Source organism: Rhinolophus sinicus, linkage group LG07 (genome assembly GCF_036562045.2).
Source record: "Rhinolophus sinicus isolate RSC01 linkage group LG07, ASM3656204v1, whole genome shotgun sequence".
Taxonomy (NCBI): Eukaryota; Metazoa; Chordata; class Mammalia; order Chiroptera; family Rhinolophidae; genus Rhinolophus; species Rhinolophus sinicus.
Genome location: NC_133757.1, coordinates 26,162,766 through 26,184,395, shown reverse-complemented (window position 1 = coordinate 26,184,395; position 21,630 = coordinate 26,162,766). Strand labels below are relative to the sequence as shown.

The following is a 21,630-nucleotide window of genomic DNA, read 5'->3' as shown; positions in this document are numbered from 1 at the left end:
CCGCACACTCTCCTCTCTATTCAGAATCTTCTCCATGCTTACAAAGTCAGTTTGTTCCGTGGTGGTTTTTGCAATGCCTTAGGAGAGGACTGGCCCCTTTCCATTCCTTTGAGCCCCTATGAAAGATCCCCAACAGGGCACATTCTCTGGGGGTGACCCATCGATTGCTCTTCCCTCCAGGGTCCCCCAGGCCCTGGGTTCCCTCAGCTGTCCTCTGTGCTCCTGAGGCAGTTGGGGGCTGAGCCAAGGACAAGCAGGGACTGGCAGTTGGGACATTAATCCATGCTGGGCGTGTCAGCCTGCTGTGGCACAAGGGATGTCAATCTCGGGCTGGCTTTCCTCTTCTGCAGAGTCTCCCAGGCCAGCCCAGTGGGACACTTGCCTTTTTCACTCAAGCCTTGACAGCAGGCACAGATTTAATGATTGGAAATCACTTTGAGAATCCAGAGTGCTCCATAATTGCCAACTCATAATCCCCAAATTGTTCTCTGTGCCGTTGTGGGAGGGGCAGCTTCTGCCCTCAGGAAGGTCTTTGCTTAATGCAGCTCTCACACCAGAACCAGGGTGGGCAGAGGCAAATGGGGTGCTGCCAGAACAGGGGTCCCCACCCAAGACTCATCAAGCATGCCGGGGAACACAGATTCTCAAAGTGTGAACCAGATAAAGAGGGGCTTGGTAATAATGCAGATTCTTGGGCTCTTTACACCTACTCACTCAGGTGCTTAGAGGATAGTGGAATGGAACTCGCATTTTAATAAACTCTCCAGCTGACTCTGGCACACTAGTTTGAGTACAAATGGTTTAGAGGTGGGTGTGTGGGTCTGGTGTCAGGGACTTGGGTTCAAGTCGCAGCTCTGATCCTATTGACTGAGCCCTCAGAAAGTTACCTGACACTAGACCCATAAGATCTAGGTATTCCTAAAAAAAGTTTTCAACAATTTCAGGTCAAATCAGTTTGGGTGATACAACACCCTACATGTCCCCTGAGGGCTTTATAATGTACATGAGAGGATTAAAGGGGTTGCAAAGTCCTCCTACAAAGAAGCTTCTTTGACGCCGCACTTCCCCAAACCTGCTAACCAAGGAAGCTTCTTTCTATCATTAATGCCAGAAACATCTCAAAGACTTATTATCTCACGAGACAAGGCTCATGAAATTCCTTTCTGGGAAGAGGAAAGTCTAAAGGATAAGGGACAGCATCTTGAGGCAGCAATTCTGGCAGGAAGGAGGCCCTGGTGGAGAGAAGGGTGGTCACAGGCGCCCCATTCCTCATGGCCGGGGCCCTCGGCTGGCTCAGTGCCGCAGATCGGCTGCCTGGAGTGGACGTGTCACAATAGGGAGGTCACCTTCCTGCTTCGGGTAATTTCCCTTGGAGGCAAGACATCCATTTTTTAACAGCTCTTCATTTCAGCAGAGAATGCCCTCTGCCTCTAATGGGGGCTGGGGACCAAGACGGGAAGGGAGGCTTTGTTCTTCTGACCAGTGCTGACAGTTTAATTAAACCCAGCTCGAAACAGGGTCGGCAGGGTCAGGCATTCTTCAACAGGGCTCCTGCAGAATATCACATCCTCGCCTCTCCAGCCACCAGGGCCCTGTTAATGAGTTATCCTGGTCCTTCCAGCAGGGATATAAATAAGGGGAAATAAATGCCCTGGGCTGCCCTCAGTCACCCACCCCCACCCCTTCTAGGCTCAGCACAGACACAAAAGCTTCATCTTGTCAGGACACATATTGGTTTCAAGACTAAAAAGAAGCCCAGAGAAACTGGGTTTCCAGATGCTGCTCTGGGTGAGGAAAGGAAGGCAGTCAGCAGGAAGAGGGATCCAACCTGGGAGGACAGAGACATGCAGGCTGACACTCACTGTGCCCCACACCTGAACAGGGTAAGACGGGGTTTTGCTGCTGTAAGACAAGCAGCCAGGTTCAAACATGTCCGAATCCTATGGGCATCCACGAAACAACATCTTCACATCCTCAGGTAGGAAGGTGAATCCCAAATCCAGATAACCTACCACCAGGGTATAACCACTGCCCCGTAGGGGACCCAGGTCCAGCCAGTCAAGCCTCTGTCCCCTCCTCCCACTCCAGCCATCTGGTAGGTCAGAGGATGGCAAACAGCTCTCAAAGAGCACTCCTCAAAGATCTCTCAAACTGTAGCCCACCTCCTAGACACTGCCGCACCAGTCTCTCTCACACAGCCGTCACCCCAAGTGTTCTCAGCACCTAGAACAGTGCCTGACCCATAGGAGGCTTGCAGTAACTGCTGGATGAATGGATGGGTGGTAGGCAGACAGAAGGTGAGGCAGGGTTGGATGTGGGGAGAGGAATGGAGGTGGGAAGATGGGTGTGGGGTGGGGGGAGAGTTGGAGGTACCAGTAGGTATACGGGTGGGTTGGTAGACGGGCAAGGGCAGGGTGAATTGGTGGGGAGATGGATGAGTGAGGGGTTGGTGGGTAAATGAGTGGAAGAGTGAATGGGCAGGCTGATGGACAGGTAGGGGATGGGAGGATGTGGGGGCGGAGATGGAGGATGGAGGGATAGGTGGATTGATTGGTAGGTTGGTAGATGGGTACATGGGAGCACAGAGGAGGGGGAGGCTGGATGGGTGGTGGGTAGATGATAGGAAAGGCGATGGGGATGAGGGAGTAGACAGATGGGTAGATGAGTGGGTAGAGGTTGCAGAAGGTGGATGGATGGTAAGTAGGAGGTGGATGGATGCTATGAAAAGATGAGCTTTAGCCGCAGACAGACCAGGATTCAAATTTGGCTCAGCCCCTTGGGTATGTCAAGCCCTCTGAGCTTGGCAGACTTTTTGTCAACTTCCTAAACCTGTGCAATGGTTGTCCCAAGCCACATTTCAGCTGCTGCCTGCTTGCCAGCCAGCCTCCCTCCACCCTCCTCAGGTGCTTCCACAGGTACACCTAAGACTCTCACAGGGAAAAAAAAAACCTATTGGCTGAGGTCCCTGCAAAGTCAGGGGATGGTTCTGAGTTAAGAAAAGTGAGGCTGAATCACCACAGGGGGTAGAGGCACCAACACTGCCAGTGGACAAATGCTCAGAGCAGGAGTGTGGGGTCAACTTGGGGGCTGTGGCACCACCTCTTCAAGGCAGGTTTGCTGCCCTCTGAAGCAATTCCCACACGGATTCACCTAACATTTCCTGTGAGCACCTGCCACATGTCACGAAGTTTACACCTGACATGAGAGCAGGACACATAACCCCCACAACAGCCTGTGAGACAGACATTATCTTTATCAGAGAGAAGAGCGAACAGGGCTCAAAGGTGTTAAAGGAGGAAATCCAATATCACACATCGAGCATTCAGTTTAACTCAGACTACAGACGCTTTCCATGGCTTGTAAAAACTGGGAGGTCTCCTACCATAAAAATAATACATGCTTCTTACAGAATAGCTGGAAAAATAGAAAAGAAAAAGTCACCCAGAGACAACCCTTATTGGCATTTCAGTTATTTTCTGTGTATTATTTAGAGTGATTTATTTGGTGATCATATTGTCTTTACAGTTTTGCATACAGGCTATTGATATCACCAACATTTGTCTGCATTAATTTGTGTTTCATAAAAGCCACTTTTGATGATTGTATAAATATTCCATCAAGTGAATATACCATAATTTACTTAACTATTCTCCCAAGGTTAGACACATGGGTTGTTTCTATATTCTTTTCAATATTCGATGTTTCAATATAGAAATATGTATTTCAATATTCTAAATAATGCTGCAAGGAACATGTTTGTGGTCAGGTTTCATTATTTCCCAGGATAGATCCCAAACATGAGATTTCTAGGTCAAGGTTTAAACCCATTTTCAGGTTCTTTATGGACCTTTGAAGGCCTGGGGTCTTACTCCAACCCTATCACTAAACTCCTCTGTGGTCCAAGGCAAATCATCTCTCTGAGCCACAGGTCCCACATAAGGAAAGAAATGGACAGACTCACCCAACACCAGGGGAAATATTAACCAGTTACAAGACTTTACCGGGAGCTGCACAGACAAAAGTAACTAAAATGTGGAGCACCCCACCTGACATATTTTGTGACCACACCTTACCCTACACATTTGGTCTCTCACAAACTCATTTTCATGCTGAATTAGCATAACTCGCCTCTGCAGAAAAGTCCATGATTAGCTCCAGATGGAAAGGATTAGTAATAGATCCCTCAAAGCAGAGGGAAGGTCAACAGGTGACAGACCAGAAAGGCCAGGCACTGTCTTCCCTCTTACCCCACCTCCCAGGGAAATGTGGGTTCCCTTAGGAACCTCAAGCTCCTGGAGAAGGGGTAGGCTGTCCGTACTCTGACACAAGCAGGTAATCCCACAAGCCTCTAACACAGCTCATGGGCCCCAGGGTGCTCTCCTAACCTAAGGTGGCCAGGCCGATTCTTTCCCCAGAAACTTGGAGTTGAACTCGAGACACTGTGGCGTTCTGAGCAACGAGGTCACAGGAAGTAGGAAGGGAGTCAGCACCGTGGCCAACCAAAGTCATGGTCAAACTGCGATGTTGCCCATGAGCCCAGGACACTGGTTTGCGGGGAAGAGGGGAGCAAAAAGGTAGATATTCAGAAAGACCTAGGAACATCTCTCAAACTTACTCCCTGCCCCAGCTGTACCTCACTTCCTGTCCTGGGGAGCCCGTGAGTCTGCCGGATGTGCCTTCATGGTCACCCCACCCCACCCTTACCATCACCAGCCTTCAAGGGGTTCTGTTTCTGGAACCAAGAGCACCCGAGTGCTCCGCTGCCAGACCAACTGGGAGAGTTAACAGAGATGTTTCGGAATGCCAGTGCAGGTCCGTAGAATGGGGGCAGACATGGGGCAAAGAGGAATGCTAAAGAAGCTGTGGTATATATACATATACCATACAATGGAGTATTATCATGGGAAAGAAGGAAAGCCTGCTGTTTGTGACAACATGGATGGACATTGAGGGCATTGTAAGGGAAATAAGCCAAACAGAGAAAGACAAATACTGCAGGGTATCACTTATATGTGGAATCTTAAGGGTTAGGGGCTAGGGGAAACAGAGAGGTTGGTAAAAGGGAACAAACTTTCAGCTATAAGATGAATAAGGTCTGAGGATCTAATGCATAACATGATGGTTGATAACACTGTATTGTAGAATTAAAGTTTGCTAAGACAGTAAACTTTAAATGGTCTCGGAAAAAAAAAAAGAGAGAGAGAAACGTGAAGTGATGGATGTGTTAATTAACCAGATGGGGGATTCCTTCACAAAGTATACATATATCAAATCACGACAAAGTACATTTTAAATAGCATACAATTTTATATACCAATTATACCTTAACGAAGCTAACATTTTAAATAAATAAAATGAAATAAATGAGGAAGGTCAAAGCAGATGGCCAGAGTTTGGCAACTGTCACTACGCACATGCTCTGAACGCTGGGTGATGGAAGGCAGTGGATCGGTATGGCTGAGGGAAAGGGAACCCGTGCAGACAGATAACACCGGGAGAGTGAGGGCCACAGCTTTAACGGCTAAAAGGGCTTAGGAGCAGGAAAAAGGAAAGCACAGAAGGAGACCAAGGGAAGTGACATTTGGGATGATTATGTGCAGAGAAGCAGAGCTGTGATAACCACGGCAAGAGCCAGCTGAGAGAAGGATGAGGGAGAACACAGGAGCGACTGGGGACAAGTCAGGGAAGACCAGCTGCCTGCATGTGACTGGTGGCAGCATGGACCTCTGGGGCCAGCATGAGGACCACAGATGAAGGAGCTGTCAGGGTGGACGCATCTGCTGGGAAGGGTCTTATGCCTTCAGCAGTCAAGTAAAAAAAAAGCACCCACTGTGTGCACCTGGCCCCAGGTTACAGGTGAACCAAAGGAAAAGACCCAGCTCCAGCCTAAGGGTAGCAAAGACCAGCAGAAGGGATCACCACTGAAGGGCACTATGGAGAGGCCTCCAGGCCAGGAGGAGGAAGAAACAGGAAGTGACCAGAGAGACCTTTGAACACACTAAAAATGAGAGTTCCATCTTAAAGACAACTACTGGAAGGCAGGATCAGTCACACATTCTGTAGCTGCCTGGAGATTATTGGGCTTATGAAGAGGTCTGGAATCATGACAAAGGTGGAAAGAACTGACCCCTCAGCACTCAGGTATCCCCAGGGTGCCATCTCTCACCCAGCCCCTACCCCTCAGGCTTACCTGCATCACTTACTGCTTCTTCCCCCATCAAGGTACTGTCCTATAAGCTTCTTCAGGGAAGAACTGGCAGCCCCAGCATCTCACACAGTACTTGGCTGGACACACAGTGGTTTTTCAGGTTGTTAATAACAACAACTAAGAGGGCTTAAAAACCTCCCAACTCAAAATTCAAAAACCTGATGACTCGCCGAAACTCTAACAAGAGGAGCTGATTGTTTCAGCTACTTACAGAAAGCAAAGCTAGGAAAAACATAATTATTAGAAAGCAGTCAGTGTTCAAAATTAAGAAAATGTTTCTAACATGCAGATCTGTCCAATAATGGAATTGCTTGCCAGGGAGGTGGTGAACTCCTCGTCACTAGAGGCAGCGAAACAAAGACTGCAGGACCATTTGCTAAGGAGCTGCAGAAGAGAATTCGTAGATAATCTCTAAGGTCTTGTCCAACCCAAGATCTCACAGAATGAATTATGCAGTAGAACAGTTACAGGCACATTTGGGAAATCATGGAGCAGCAGAATTAGCCACTACCCTTAAAACTTGAAAGAAGTATATTTACAGCAACTGAAAATATGACACTACACTGCATTTAAGAAGCTTACAGACCTCGTTACCCCAAGCTGAAAATAGAAATTGGCTTGGTTGAATGAATGAAACTTTCCAAGAAGGGCTTGGTTGAATGAATGAAACTTCGACCCAAGGCAGGTTACCCAAAGCAGAAGGCAGGGAGAGCTGCATATGACTGGTCCTCCCTGTAAAGTTGCGCCTCATGGTGGATCAATGTACCCACCCCCAGAATATCCTTCCACCCACACTGTCAGACAGCACACGGAACTGGATGCACTGTGGATTCCGTCAAGTGCTTGCCATGGAGAAATACTCCCACACAGCATCTTCCTACAGGAAGGGCCTGGCCTGTGCGACCCTGAGCAATGCCTGCCAGGTGAGGACCATGGGGGTCACGGTCACAGGAAAGTCCAGACCCCACTGACCAAACACCACGCCTCCCACAGAGTGAGGAACAAGAGCACTTTCTGGCCACGGAGTATCACTCACAGCCTCGAGAGAGCCTGGTTATTCTGGAACAGCAGTTCTGGTAACACGTGCAGCTGGTTCCGGTTCAGTCGTCTACAACAGAGAAGAGAGGGAGAGTTGGACATTGCCAGGAAATCCAAAGGACTTTTCAGAAAGCACTGGATTCAGTCATAGGGCCCAGGGTTCAAATCCTCACAGGGTCACTGAGTCACCCCAGGGAAAGCACCTTCTCTGGGCCTCAGTTTCTTCCTTTATAAAGTGGGAACTCTACCATCCAACACTTGGGCAGAATATCTGTGAGAGCCCCTCAGCAAGGACCTGACATGTAGTGGGGCAGTCACTAAATAGATCTTTCCTCCCTTATTTCCTCCCATACTCGTCATCGCTTTACATTTGCAAGACTCTTTCTAGTTGATAAGGCACTGATTCAAATAATACCTAAGTTTGTGAATTGGATATCTGACTACATTTGAAATGTGAGCTATATCCTAATGGGATAGAACCAGCCACGGGTTCTGATTCTTTATTACTTTTATCTACATTTGGCTCCGTGGCAACTTATCTCTTATTGCTTGCTCTAGGTCTTTTTTCAAAATGAAAATAGCTTTATTGATTTTTTCATTATTTATGAAAATGCATGCCTAATTTTTTTTAAGCCTCACATAATAGAAGAAAAAGTATGTGGCCACCTGCATTTTTCTGACTCAATTTGTGGGTGTCTTTCCATGCCGAACAATAAAGAACGACTCCTTTGTTTTTAGGGACTGAGCAGTACGTTCATCATTTTTAATTCCTCTCTTGGTGAACAGACAACTTTTCAGAATTATAAATACAGGCAGGAATGGGAATTCTGGTTCTGGAATGTGGCCTGATGAGAAGACATAGTGCAGAAAGAACCGGAACTTGTCCTAAGAAGTTTAACCAGACTCACCTTGCCACTTTACGCAACTAATTTTTTTCCAATTACAGTTGACATTCAATATTATATTAGTTGCAGGTGTACAGCATAGTAAGTAGACATTTATATAACTTACCAAGTGATAATCCCAATAAGTTTAGTACCCACCTAACACCGCACGTAGTTATTACAATATTATCGATGATATTCCCTATGCTGTACTTTACATCCCCAGGACTATTAGGCAACTAATCCTCTGACACTGGAGTGTAGGACTCCAGGCCATCAGAGTGTGTGACACCTATAGACTACGGAACTTGGTACTCACACTGTGGTCCATTGGACCCCCTGCAGGGGCATCAACTGCGAATTGGTGAGAGCTGTAACACCTCAGGCTCTCCCGAGACCTGTGGAATCAGAATCTACATTTCAACAAGATCCCCAAGTGGTCTGTGTGTTCATCAAGGTTGGAGAAGTCCTGCTGTAAAATGCAGCCCCTGCTCTCTGGTCTACACAGCACAGTTTGAGTTTCACACAACCATCTCCCGTAACAGTTCTAAACAACGATACACCAAGTTCGCAAAAGCTTTCTTTTGCTGGGAGGGAGGAAAAAACGTAATTCTATGTAACCAGCAGTCACTGTGATTACCTCGTAGGAGGTCACCCTTCATCTGCTATGTGAGAAAGGTACCATTTCCCAGCAACATACAGACAATTAGAACTGAAACTTTAGACCAGCCGGAAGAAGTGTACTCTATAGGGGCCAACCCCTAGGGAAACACATCACTGCCTTGGAAAAAAAGGGACCAGCAGCAGAATCCTTAAAGCAACAGGAGTAGATATCAAATGGCTCCAAGTTCCTTAACCTCATACAATAAATTAATACTGTATTTACACTGCCTGGTAATCATTGTTTTTTGTTTTGTCTCCCCCAAGACTTTCTCATTTGTCCAGCTTCAATTTCCGAAAAACACTTAAGAAGAAAAGGGAGTCAATAACTAGTTTAAAGTAGAAAAATCAAAGGAGGGACTCAGCCTGGTGAGGGGCCTGTATACAAGCAGCTAAGAATAACAATAGCAGTGGTTACCAGTCCTTAGTAGCCCTCACTATGTGCCAGGCACTGAGACAAATGTTTATAAGCATTACCTCACCATCGGAGGGAATGCAGAAAAAAAAAGGTGGGTTTCTTTCTCTCGAGTAAGACAAGGCCTTATATTCATGCACATACCCTCCCATCTCTTTCTTGTAACAACCCCTTAGTTGTTACAGAAGGTTTCAACACCACCAACCATCTCACCACATAGCTTGGCTCTTAATAGGTGCTCAGGATATATTGGTTGACTCTGTTGAGTTGTGTATTTGATAGCTGAGGGGACTAGGATATCCAGAGGGGAGTGATTCACCCAAGTCACCTCTGAGGGGTAGAGGTGGGATTCTGAAGCCTGCCTTCCCCCTGCTCCCCATCCTGACTGCCTCCACGTTACACACTGACCCCCACTCAACCAGCTGAGGATGACTGAGCACTCCAGCCCCTCCCAACATCAGACCCACTGAGGCCCATGGCACACCGATCCTCGCAGCAGACAGGACTGCAAGCTCCTGCTCTGCACTCAAGTTTCTCACTGCTTACAAGAACCAGTTATGTCTGTTGCCAAACCTGTTTAGCCGGAGGTACTTATAATTATAATGATAGGATTTAATTAACTGTTACATAAATGAACAAAATACCAGTGTGAAAAGAGTCGTCTCTATGAAAACGAGCTGAATGCTTTAGAAAGAGTCAATAAAAGGAAAGCTGCTAATTAAAGGGCTGTTGGATTACGTAAAGACTGGGGGGCAGGAGGGTCATAAAAGAAATTCAGAATTCTCCACCCAGATTGCTTCCAAGGGCCTTTTAAAAATCTCACTCCACTGTAAAGAAACCAAAACCAAAAATCATAAGCAAACGATAAGTGTGTGGTTTAGGCAAGAAAAACAATACAGAACTCCAATTAGCATCTCATAATAAAAAGAAAGACCTCGGCAAAAAAAAAAAAAAAAAGTGGGGAAGGAGGGAGAGGGTCGATACATGCACATTTATGTGTTTTAATTTAAAATGAAATGTTTAGAGTATGTGTGGTGTTTATGACTCCCCACATTATCCAACTTTTATGATGAACCGATCCACCACGGCTCCAACAACTTAAAGGAGAGGGTGCTGGCCATCCTTAGCAAGCACTGAAAGCCCCCAGGGACAGAGCAGTCACAAGGAAGGAACTAGAAAGGAACAGAAGGGACAAGTTCTGTGGTTATAAGTCATGCCTCACAAAGGGGGGCCCTGCCTAGCCTTGGGTGGCAGCAGCAGGCGTGATGAGGGCCACTGAGTCATGTCTGGACCCCTGCCCACCATTTCTCCTCCTTGAGGGCATGGCAGCACCGGAGTTGAAGCCGGAATGAGTTAGGTCCAAATCATAGCCAGGTCATGACCGTGTGTTTTTTTGTTTTGTTGTGTTTTCTTTTAAGATTTTATTGGGGAAGGAGAACAGGACTGTATTGGGGAACAGTGTGTACTTCCAGGCCTTTTTTTCCAAGTCAAGTTGTTGTCCTTTCAATCTTAGTTGTGGAGGGTTCTGTTCAGCTTCAAGTTGTTGTTCTTTCAGTCTTAGTTGTAGAGGGCGCAGCTCAGCTCCAGGTCCAGTTGTGGTTGTTAGTTGCAGGGGGCGCAGCCCACCATCCCTTGCGGGACTTGAGGAATTCAACTGGCAACCTTGTGGTTGAGAGCCCACTGGTCCATGTGGGAATCGAACCGTCAGCCTTCGCAGTTAGGAGCATGGAGCTCCAACCGCCTGAGCCACCAGCACCGGGCCGGCCCCATGAGTGTGTGTTTTGTTCTCACCTTTTAAAGAAAACAAACACAGGCCTAAACATCTGTTTAGCTATGGACTCCTTATCGCTCTGTTTTAGGCCTGGCTGAGGAAGGCCAAAGAAAGATCGCCTTGGTTTTCCTCCAGGCTGCGGGAAGGCAATGACACAACCATATCCTTTCCCTTTTAGTTAATACCTTATTTTCTTTGATACAAAAGAGAAAAGTGAGGTGTTAGGACATAGTCATTAAGAGCTCAGGCTTTGGAGGCAGAATGGTCCAGATTCTAATCCCCTCTCCTGCATGTGATCACTTAATAATCACTTAATAAGGCAAGTGCCTTAACTTCTGTGTACCTTTGTTTCTCACCTGTAAAGTACCACTGACCTAGTGGTGTTTCAAGGATTAAATGAGATATTGGGGTGGGGGGAGGGAGAGCTTATCTTGGTGCCTGGCATAGAGCGAAGCAATCAGTAGTGGCTATAAGTAGAATTATAAACTCATTGTAAGAAAATCCATTAAAAAAAAATAAAAGCACAAAGAATAAAATTAAAGTTACCTGTTATCCCACCACTCAATGCAACGAGAGCTAATATTCTCAATTAGTTTCTTCCGCCTCTATTCTGTACACATATAAGTTGATTTTATTTACATAAATGTCACTTCTTGCCTTTTCCACTTAACATTTTGTTGTGAGTCCATTCCCATGGCCTTAATTATTCTTCCGAAGTGATTTTGTATCTTATGTCTCCACCAGAATGGCTCATTCCTAATTTTTTATTGTATTTTATTATATTTTTTATGGGTAATGAGTATACTGATATATAAATTTTTAACCATGTCTCCAATTATTTCTGGTTCATAGGACAAGAACTTCAGGATTCTTGACACCTACAGCCAAACCACTTGGCAGAAAAATGAGATTGGTGACCACCCTGAATGTGAGAGCCCATTCCCCACCTCACCTATACCATGTGCCCTTTTTTTCCCTCATTATTGCCAATCTGAGATGCAAAAATTGACGGAGACCCATTTTCAATCACAAAAGCCCTGTAAGGAACAAACCATGCAAATCAGAGACATCCCCACCTTCTGGTTTCTGTGCTGTGGCCCTGAGCACCCAAGACACGGCCCCTTAGAGGGCCCCTGGGGCTTCCCTGACGGTCCCCTGGGCAACCAATGCTTCCTTAAGGCCCCACAAATCAATGAACGGTGGTTATGCCTGGGCTATGAGATTATAGGAAGAAATCTCACTTCCTCTGTTCTGTGTGGATTTTATGCCATAATATATTTTCAGGGAAAAACCACAAAGACAGCTGCATTTAGAAATGTGGGGTGAGGACACGCTCCAACTTTCTCTGTGCCATGATCTCATGCTGCTGCTGCTGCCGCAGCCCCTGTGGACGTGCAGTCCTGTCCCTGAGCACCCCTCCTTGCCGCTAGTTCCGTGCTGCATGTGTCCCCTCAGGCCAGTCCCTCTGCCTTCCTGAGACTCCATCCATGGATACTTACAGCCGCTCCAGCTCCTTCATGTCATCAAAAGCCCCGCGTTCCACCACTCCAATCTGGTTCTCCATCAGCTGCCTGGGGAAGCAGAGACACAAGGACAGCTTCGGGATATTGGACAAGGACCCCTAGAAACAGCTGGCACGAGGGAGTGAAACAGGCGCAGTGCCCGCCATGCATGCAGACTTGAGTCCTGGCCTGAGTCAACAAATTCATTCACCACTTTGCAAATTCTCAACAGGGGCTCCTCAGCACGCCCAGCCCTAACAGCAAGATTCTCTTCCAGCCCCGTGCTCATTCCTCTGAAGCCACCTGCATGGCAGAAGGCCACAGGGCATCAGAGCACCAGGTTATCACTCCAAAGGCATGCTCGGGGAAGCCCAGACCCAGGCAGCAGGCAGCCGGCAGCCGGCAGCAAGGGCTGGCTCTGGGCTGCTGGTGCACGTGCCCTCCTTTGGCCCAGAGGGCGTGTTTCCAAGGAGCAGAGCAAGGAGGATGGGCTAGTGGCGGCGGGTGGTGGGGAGGGCAGCCTGTGCCAACTGGGCAAAGCCCACACATGCAACAAACATATTCTGCAGTTGGCAGATGACACCCCCTCCACCTGCACTTCACTCCACCTGGCCCAATCTGCTGCCAGCTGAACCACCTGGCTTCATGGGACTCTGCACCTCCTCACTGCTCAAATGCAGTGAAACCCTGAGTTTCCAGCTGCTGGGCAGCAGTTTTCACCAACAGATCACCTATTGCATGGTCATTTTTGAAATTGTCAAGCATGTTTTTCTCCCTGCATTTTCCCCACTCCACTCTCAGGCAGGTGGCATACGTGCTCCCACATGAACCTCAGAGGAGGTTTGGGACAGGGCAGGGGGCAGAAGCTGCCACCACACACTTCTTTTCCTTCACTTTGTTTCCAAAAACCTACGCTATTGAGGAGCTCCCACTGGAGACCTGGGAGGAGAAGAGGGGACATGCCAAGAGGGAGAGAGGGCTTTCTTAGGCTCAGAAGAGATTCCTGGAGCCTGGGACAGGGTCAGAGGTCAGTGGGTTCTAGAGCAGCAGAGACCCCTTCCCAGCCATTCGTAGCTCTGACCCTTGAAAGGATCAGCCACAAGGTCCCAATTCCTCCAAAGCTGCAAAGCCAGTAGTTCTGAAAGAACTGAGGCCCCAGGACCTTTGCACTACCCAGGAGTGGGGATTGAAGGACCCTATGATTGTCTGATGTTGAATGCATCAGAATACATGAATGTCAGGCTGCCCTCGGCATCCCGACATCAGCAGAGAAGGAGATAAAGGGATGAACACCCTCCCCTCACTCCTCACCCCTGCCCAGCCTGACAAAGGAGATGCTGCAAATGGCTTCTTTGCTGGCTAGTGGCCAAGCCCAATAGGGCCAGGCCCACCACCTTCAATATCTGCCAGTGTCAGGCACCCAAGAGGGAAGCCACCTCTGTCCTCAACTGCTCCCACTCACCTGCTCTCTACAGTCAGGCATAGCCCCTGGCTGGGGAGTCTTATGGGGCACAGGTTGAAAAAACTATGGAGACTATTACAGACTGAATTGTGTACCCCTCAAAATTCATGTTGAAAACTTAACCCCCAATGTGACTGTATTTGGAGATAGGGCCTTGAGGGGAGCAATTAAGTTTAAATGAGGTCATAAGGGTGGCGCCCTAATCTGATAGGACTGGTGTCTTGATAAGAAGAGATACTAGCGATCTCTTTCTGAGGCCACACAGAGGAAAGGCCACATAAGGACACAGCAGGAAGGTGGCCAGGAAGGGATGCCTTGCTACAAACCAACCCCGATGGCACCTTGATCTTAGACTTTTAGCCTCCAGAACTGTGAGAAAATAAATTTCTGTTGCTTAAGCCACCCAGTCTGTGGTATTTTGTTACAGCTGCCTAAGCAAACTAAGACAGAGACCTAAAGATTCTTCAGGGTCACTAGGTCTTCCCTCAGCCCAGGAGACAGCTGGTAGACAAGACAGTCCCATCTGCCCAGCACACATCCTGCCAGGCAGCGAACACTGGTAACTATGCCTTGCCCAATTTTTCAGCCATGCTGAAAGTGACTGCTCTGGGTTGGGACTCACCATCATCCTCCTCATGCACCTCAGGGTGTCCCAAGACTGACTCCACAGGGAGGGCCCCAGTGGCCTACAGGTCTACAGGCCTACAACCCTACAACCCACAGCCAGGGATCTGTCTGGGACCCACAAGGCCATTGCTGAGAGTGGGGGCAGGAGGAAGGCTAGGAACTGGGCGGGGGCAGCACCCCATACTCACAGCACCCGCAGCTGCTTGAGCCCTGCAAAGTCGTTCTTATGAATCCGAGTGATGTTGTTGCCATTAAGTTCCCTGGTGGAGAAAAGGAGAGAGGACATGGTGAGATGTGCAGGCTGGGCCTCCAGGCCAGGGACTCAGCTCCAGGCTCCGTCTCCACCTGGCTCAAACCTGTCATCTGACCAACAGGTCTGGGTGCTTCCCAGCCAAACCCCAGGTCCCCCAAACCTGCGTGGAGGCCCAACAAGCTGCGGCCTCTTTGCAGCAGATGTCCAAGCAGCAGGAACGCACAGGGCATGGCTCATTGCTACAAGTACTACAAAACCCAACATGTGGTTTGGGCCCTGAATGAACTCAGTCTCGTTGGAGAAGAGACAGTCACACAGGAAAAACTTCAGAAACAAGCCAATTAGAGGCTATTCGGGTAGAATCCTTGCTGAGCCTCAGTTTCCTCATCTACAAAATGGGGATAATAACTGTGTGTACCTCATAGGATTCAAATGAAACATAAACAAGTAAAGAGCATGGCCTGCGTTTGGAAAGGGCCCCTTTGGGGACACCAGTGCTATTGTCTGGTGGCACTGGTCCTACAAGCTGTCCATATTCTGAACAGGAGACAGCAGGGTGAGCCGTGACATTTATGAGGACTCAGGAAGTGGGGCTCAAGCTGAGGCCTAAAGGACAAGGCAGATCTGCTCAGTAAGAAGCAGAGCAGACAGACATTCCAGGGAAGGAGCACACCGGAGTATCTGGGGGATGGGGAAGGACACAGGCGAGAGTAGGGGTGAGCTGGGGGAAGCAGGGTTGGTGGGTCCAATCACAGAGGGCCTGAGAAAGCAAGCAGAGGACAGACAGGAAGCCAGTGAGGCCTCCAAACCTGACCCCACTTTATAAGCTATCTGGCCCCAATTCCCACCCAGCCTCCCAGGGAAGCTCACTAGGCTTTGTGAGGCCACTCCCCTTCACAGGGAGCCAGCAGAGCCTCAGAAAGGCAGGCCCCTCCAGGAGGCAGACACTCCACTCCCCAGAAAGTTCTTCCACTGAGTCACACACAGCAGAATCTCACTGGGACCTGGCTCCAAACCCCACTGTCAACTCCGCCTCTAACCTGTCTCCCTGTGGCAGCACAGCCACTGTGCTTCCTCCTCTTTCTCTCCACTGTCAGTCACCCACACACTTGGCAACAACCCCTAACTCTCTCTCTCTCTCTCTCTCTCTCTCTCTCTCTCTCTCTCTCTCTCTCTCTCACACACACACACACACACCACATTCACCTACAACCCAGTCTCCTCACTTACCAAATCCAAGCTACTTTGAAAAACAGCAAGTTCCCTTTCCTAAAAGTATTTCTGAAGTATGTTTGGCCTGGATGATGTTCTAGAATTGCATCCACGAACAACATGTTAGTTTGCACACACTCCGGAAACGGGGCTTTGCGCACATCCTCACCCCAGGCTGGAAAGCAGTTACTGGGCCCATCTTACAGATGAGGGCAGAGTAGCTCCAAGAAGTTAGGTGCCTTCCTGAGGTCACCAGCTGGTGCATGACAGAGCAGGGACCTGGCCTGCAGCCGTCTCATCCCAGGGCCCGGGCTTCTTCTATCAAGCCTAGCTGCCTCCCCAGGTTGACAGGCCAATAATTCATTCAACTCATCACTCTCTCTGCCCTTCTCCTGCCCCTGGCTCCTGATCCTTAGGAGCAGCTGGAAAAACTCATTCCCTGTTCCGCATCTCCTTTCTAACAGGATCTCTGAAGAGGCTTGAGGCTTCTCCAAGGTAACGAGGCCATTGGTGATGAGCTCCAGACTGAGCCACTTTCCACCCTAAATGCTGAGAGGACAGCTTCTCCCTGCGAGACAGGCTCTTTCCAATGTAAAGGTCTTTGTTTCATGGAACCAAATGTTCTTCCCTGAAACAGCCACCTCTGAACCTCACTTGTGTTGCTCCCCAGGCTGCTCCTTCCGCAATGTAATGGGGGTCGTCTTACTGAAACTTTCATCCCCAAAACCATAGGAATTTTTGGTTGTTTTAATTTTTTGATTACAAACATATGTCTGCATTGATTCTAAGAGCAAAACGTTCAACTTAAATGGGCATCGACAGAGCAATGCTTAGTTGACTTTCAGCACATTCGTGAAACCGAATACTATGCAGCCATTTTAAATGGTACAGATCCGTTTGTATCGACAAGGAAAGCCATCTGTGATATAGCATGTGGGAAAGGGGCTCCAAGACGCCTGTGTTCTATGAGCCCGCTTACGTACAAACTCACACGCACAGTGACACAGGTGTATGCGCAGAATGAGCTTGCTGGAGACGGTCTGCCAGATAATGCCTGTCGCTGTCGTGTGGTGGGACTGCAGCTGGCTTCAGTTTCTTTTTCAAACTTGCCCTCATTGTTTGAAGTTTTTAAAAAGACATCTATATTTGTATAAATCAATGTTAATATTCAAGTTATTGCATTTAAAGATAAGAGTAATATATGCACATTATTGAATTGTGTCCATTTCCTGGAGACTCAAGGTAAAAATTAAAATCACACATAAACTCCTGACCAAGGAGGGACCCGCGTTAACATTCTGGAGTATTTTCTCCCATGCCTGTTTCCTCTGGATAATTCAAAAAATATGTATTGAAGACTTACTATTTGCAAAGCATTCTGCAGGGTTCTGAAGATACGAAGATGCATGAGACCTAAATGGTGTGCACTTCTACTACGTATTTTTTCCCCACTTATGGTGTTGACTGGCCATGAAGTGTCCCTTCATCTGGATAGAGCAAGTTCCTCAGGTGTTCCCAGGTTCCCTGTTACTGGGACACCTGGGCTGTCTTGATATTGCTTGATAAACAATACTGCATAAAGCTTGGTGGGCACCTGGGAGAAATACATTCCTAGACATAGAATTACTCAATCAAAAGACATGAAAAAGGGGTGGTTGGTTCGTTCAGTAGGTTTGAGCGTGGTGCTAGTAACACCAAGGTTGCCAGTTCAATTCCCACATGGGCCACTATGAGCTGTGCCCTCCTTAAAAAAAATAAAAGTCATGAAAAAGCTGATGAATTTTACAATCATCGGCTCATTCCTTCTCATGGCAACCATATATATATATTTTTTTTTTTTTTCTTTTTTTAAGATTTTATTGGGGAAGGGGAACAGGACTTTATTGGAGAACAGTGTGTACTTCCAGGCCTTTTTTCCAAGTCAAGTTGTTGTCCTTTCACTCTTAGTTGTGGAGGACACAGCTCAGCTCCAGGTCCAGTTGCCGTTTTCTAATTGCAGGGGGCACAGCCCACCATCCCTTGCAGGAGTCGAACCGGCAACCTTGGGGTTGAGAGGACGCATTGCAACCAACTGAGCCATCTGGGAGCTCAGCGGCAGCTCAGCTCAAGGTGCCGTGTTCAATCTTAATTGCAGGGAGCAGAGCCCACCATCCCTTGCGGGACTCGAGGAATTGAACTGGCAACCTTGTGGTTGAGAGCCCACTGGCCCATGTGGGAATCGAACCGGCAGCCTTCGGAGTTAGGAGCACGGAGCTCTAACCGCCTGAGCCACCGGGCCGGCCCAGCAACCATATTTTATAAGGCACTTGACTCCAATAATTATTCATTTCACAGATGGCAAAATTGAGGCAAAGACGAGCACAAAGACTTCTCTGAACAAGGCACAACCCAACATGGAGCTCAGGAAACTCTGAGGATGGGTTTGCAGGGGCGAAAGCTCCCAGGGACTTCTGATGACATTTCACATTTACATGCCTCTCTTCTTATCCTTTTGCACCAGGCTCCACTGTGCAGACTCCAGGATGCATTCCTTCGCCCACCAGCAGTTGATTCCAACCCTTCCTCCTCACTTCCTGTACCCCATTCTACCCCACTTGAGAAAAGACATGGGACAGGCAGGCAGAAGAGGACAATGGGCAGACAGCAGAGCAAATACAGCCTCTCTCAGGAGGCCCTGCTGGTGGCTTTTGGGCAAGAATGTCCATGGAAGCCCAAGTCCCCCAGCTTCCCCCCATCAGCCTTGCTCTCTAACCCCAGAGCTGAGTGCCTCCTCTCAAGGGAGAGCCCTCCCGAAGGCAGCCTGCGAGACAGAGGCAGCTCTCATTAGGCTCCCAGGTCTGAGGGCTGCTGCTTAAGGAGGCATTATCACCACTTAGGCTGAGAAAATGAGCTCCACTGTGTAGCCTGCTCTCTCCCCCTCAGCAGGGCGGCCCGCCAGGATCGAGTTTCCGATCTGGGCCAGCCACCTCCCCTGGAACCCTCAGCAGAGGCAAGGAGTGAGGCAAGGAGGTCGTTTTTCTCCAGCGGCTGATTCCTCCAACAGGTGGTCCTTGAGTGTTGCCATGGCTCCCCAGGAAGCCGCCTGGGAAAAATGGAAGAAGTTGCTGCAACCTTAAGACCTTTGCAGCCAGGTGGGGTGGGCCCTCTGGGGCAGTTCTTTCTCAGGAAGAAGCCCAGATCCAGAGCTACCCTGGGCTCTTGCCGCCAGAGCTCACTCACATCCACCACTTCTGGTTGGCAGCTGCCGTGTGTAGGCTCTGAGCCTAACTAACACCTAACTAACTAACATGCTGCATCTCATTTCACCCTCACAGTTACCTATGAGGTAAGTCATGTTCTCTCCATCTTGCCGATGAGTAAACTAAGGCACAGATTGGTGACTCTATTTGTCCAACGCCACACAGCTAATAAGCAGAGGGGACAGGATCAAACCCCGGCCAGTGTGATTCCGTGTTCTTTCCCCTACCTCAGCATCCCTCATGTTGATGGATATGAGCTGAGAAATAAGTTGCATGCTTAGTAGGATAGGAAACTGAGGCCCTGTAATAAGACCACGTGTTCTGCCTAAGCAGCAAAATCAGGAGAGCTCCCCACGTGCCTGAGCTAAGGGGATTCTTAGCGGCTAAGAGGTTGGACTTTGGAGCCACTGTCCGGATTCAAATTCCTGCTCCACCATTACTAGCTATGTGGCATTTAGGCACATAGCTTAACTTCTCCGTACCTCAGTTTCCCTAATTATAAAATGAGGATAATGAGTGTACCCACCTCTTAGAGATGTGATGAGGTTTAAATAACAATATTTTAAAGCACCAACAGCAGTACTCTGTATCAGTATTACCTGCTGAGATTCTGTTCGCTACGAGTACCATTATTGATGTTGTTTTCCACAAGGACCGTGGCTGCACCAGGAGGGTGGTGCCATAGGCTCAGCTCAGGGTGGTGCTAGACTGGCAGAGCCATGCTGAGAGGAAGGGGCCGGCAGGGCCCAGGATGCCAAGGCCCAGGGAAGACCCCCTAAGATGGTTCTCTCTCTTCCAAAAGTGACGGGTCTGCACCCATCCTTGTCCCCCAGGAGGAAATACACTCGGGTGGCAAAGGGCCCTGATTTCCATCACTTCCTGTGTGGTCCTAACCTGAAAGGAAAACCTCGGTGGTAAAAGATTTGGGAGAAAATCCTCTGAAGCAAAGTTACTGAGGACAAAACAACAACACACAGGATTTCTTGAATCCTCTCGGAAACAAGAATCTGATCCCCAGCTTTTGGGTGTTTGTGATAAACCAAAAGAAACCCTCGGATTTCCTAGAGCTGCAGGAATAAACACCCTGGGACCCTTGCAGGGTGTTCTGGGGGCCCCCCACACCTCACAAGCATTTCTTGCCCTGGAGCTCCAGCCACTACTGGTGCTGGCTCCCTGAGGAACCAGAACATTCCCACGGAGGCCCAGGACTGCAGTGGTGAGGGGGAAGATTGGACTGCCCTCCAAATCCCTTCCTGCTGAGTCTCCAAAAAATAAACACGCACACTCTGCCTGTGACTGAGCCAGGCCTCTGGGCTGGGGGACTGCACACCTTGGCTCTGTTCTTTAAAATCTTAGCCCGGCCAAATCCACACTGCTGAGTGTCTACAGAGTCAGACCGGAAAACTGAGGGGAGGAAGAATTTCCCTACCCAGCCAGGCCCACAGAGAGGCCAAACACCCCAACCTGTAGGCCAGCTGCTGTGCACCCACACCTCTGTCATTGTTCCTGGAGCCACTCAGAGACCTTACCCAGGCTCCCCACATTCCCTCTGGCTCCCCTCCAATCTGTTCTCCGAGCCACAGCCAGAGTGATCTTTTCAAGATGCAAATGTGATCATGTCACTCCCCATTTAAGCCCTTCAATGAATCCCCACCGTTCAAAAATCTTACCGTGAACAACAAGATAAGGCTGCATGGCCTGCCCCACACCCCGTTCTGATTCGCTCCCTCCTGGAGCAGAGCCTTTGAACTCACCATTCCCTCTGCCTGGAATACCCCTTCCTTCCTCTTTGCCTGACTCACTCCAACTTTTCCTTCCAGTTGGTCAGACCTCCCTGGCACAGGCCCACAGAGCACCTCAACCCTCTCCTCTGCAACGCAAGTCAGGGGCAATTTTATATGGATTTGGGGGCATCCTTGACTGATGTCTCAGCCCCTGAATAAGATTATAAGCTCCTTGAAGACAGAGTATCGGTTTTTTTCCTCCTTATTGTATTCCAGGCTCCTTCCGGCCTATGGCGGCTGAGGCCTGACACGTGCTCCCATCAGCCAGCTGAGCCTCAGGGCTCAGCAAGTCATCAACCAGAGGCTCCTCCAACTCCCCAGGGGAGCCCACAGGCCCGGCACCAACCCCAGCGATAGGACAGTCCTCGACCCTGTGATCCTCCAGAGGCCCCAGGACTGAGTAATGAGGGGCCCACGCCAGGGCAGACTTCCGACCTATCCCGCTCTGCCTCAGCTCCTAGGGACCATCTTGTTTCCTTGGCTTGAAGACTGGCAATATTTACCCTATCACAACAAGCCAGCTCATTGAAGCCTCATAATAGAAGCAGGTTAAGGAGACAAGGCTTGAACACTGG

At 48.8% G+C, this 21,630-nt stretch overlaps 1 protein-coding gene across 1 annotated transcript in view; it reads right to left on the bottom strand.

Annotated features, from left to right (window-relative positions):
* Nucleotides 1–21,630, bottom strand: part of SLIT1 (slit guidance ligand 1) — a 155,572-nt gene that overhangs the window by 121,886 nt on the left and 12,056 nt on the right. Inside the window, exons 2-4 of the mRNA XM_019724789.2 lie at nt 14,756–14,827; nt 12,476–12,547; nt 7,245–7,316 (exon numbers count right to left, since the gene is read on the bottom strand). Coding sequence (XP_019580348.2) covers nt 7,245–7,316; nt 12,476–12,547; nt 14,756–14,827 — 216 coding nt within the window. The remainder of the gene's footprint in view (nt 1–7,244; nt 7,317–12,475; nt 12,548–14,755; nt 14,828–21,630) is intronic.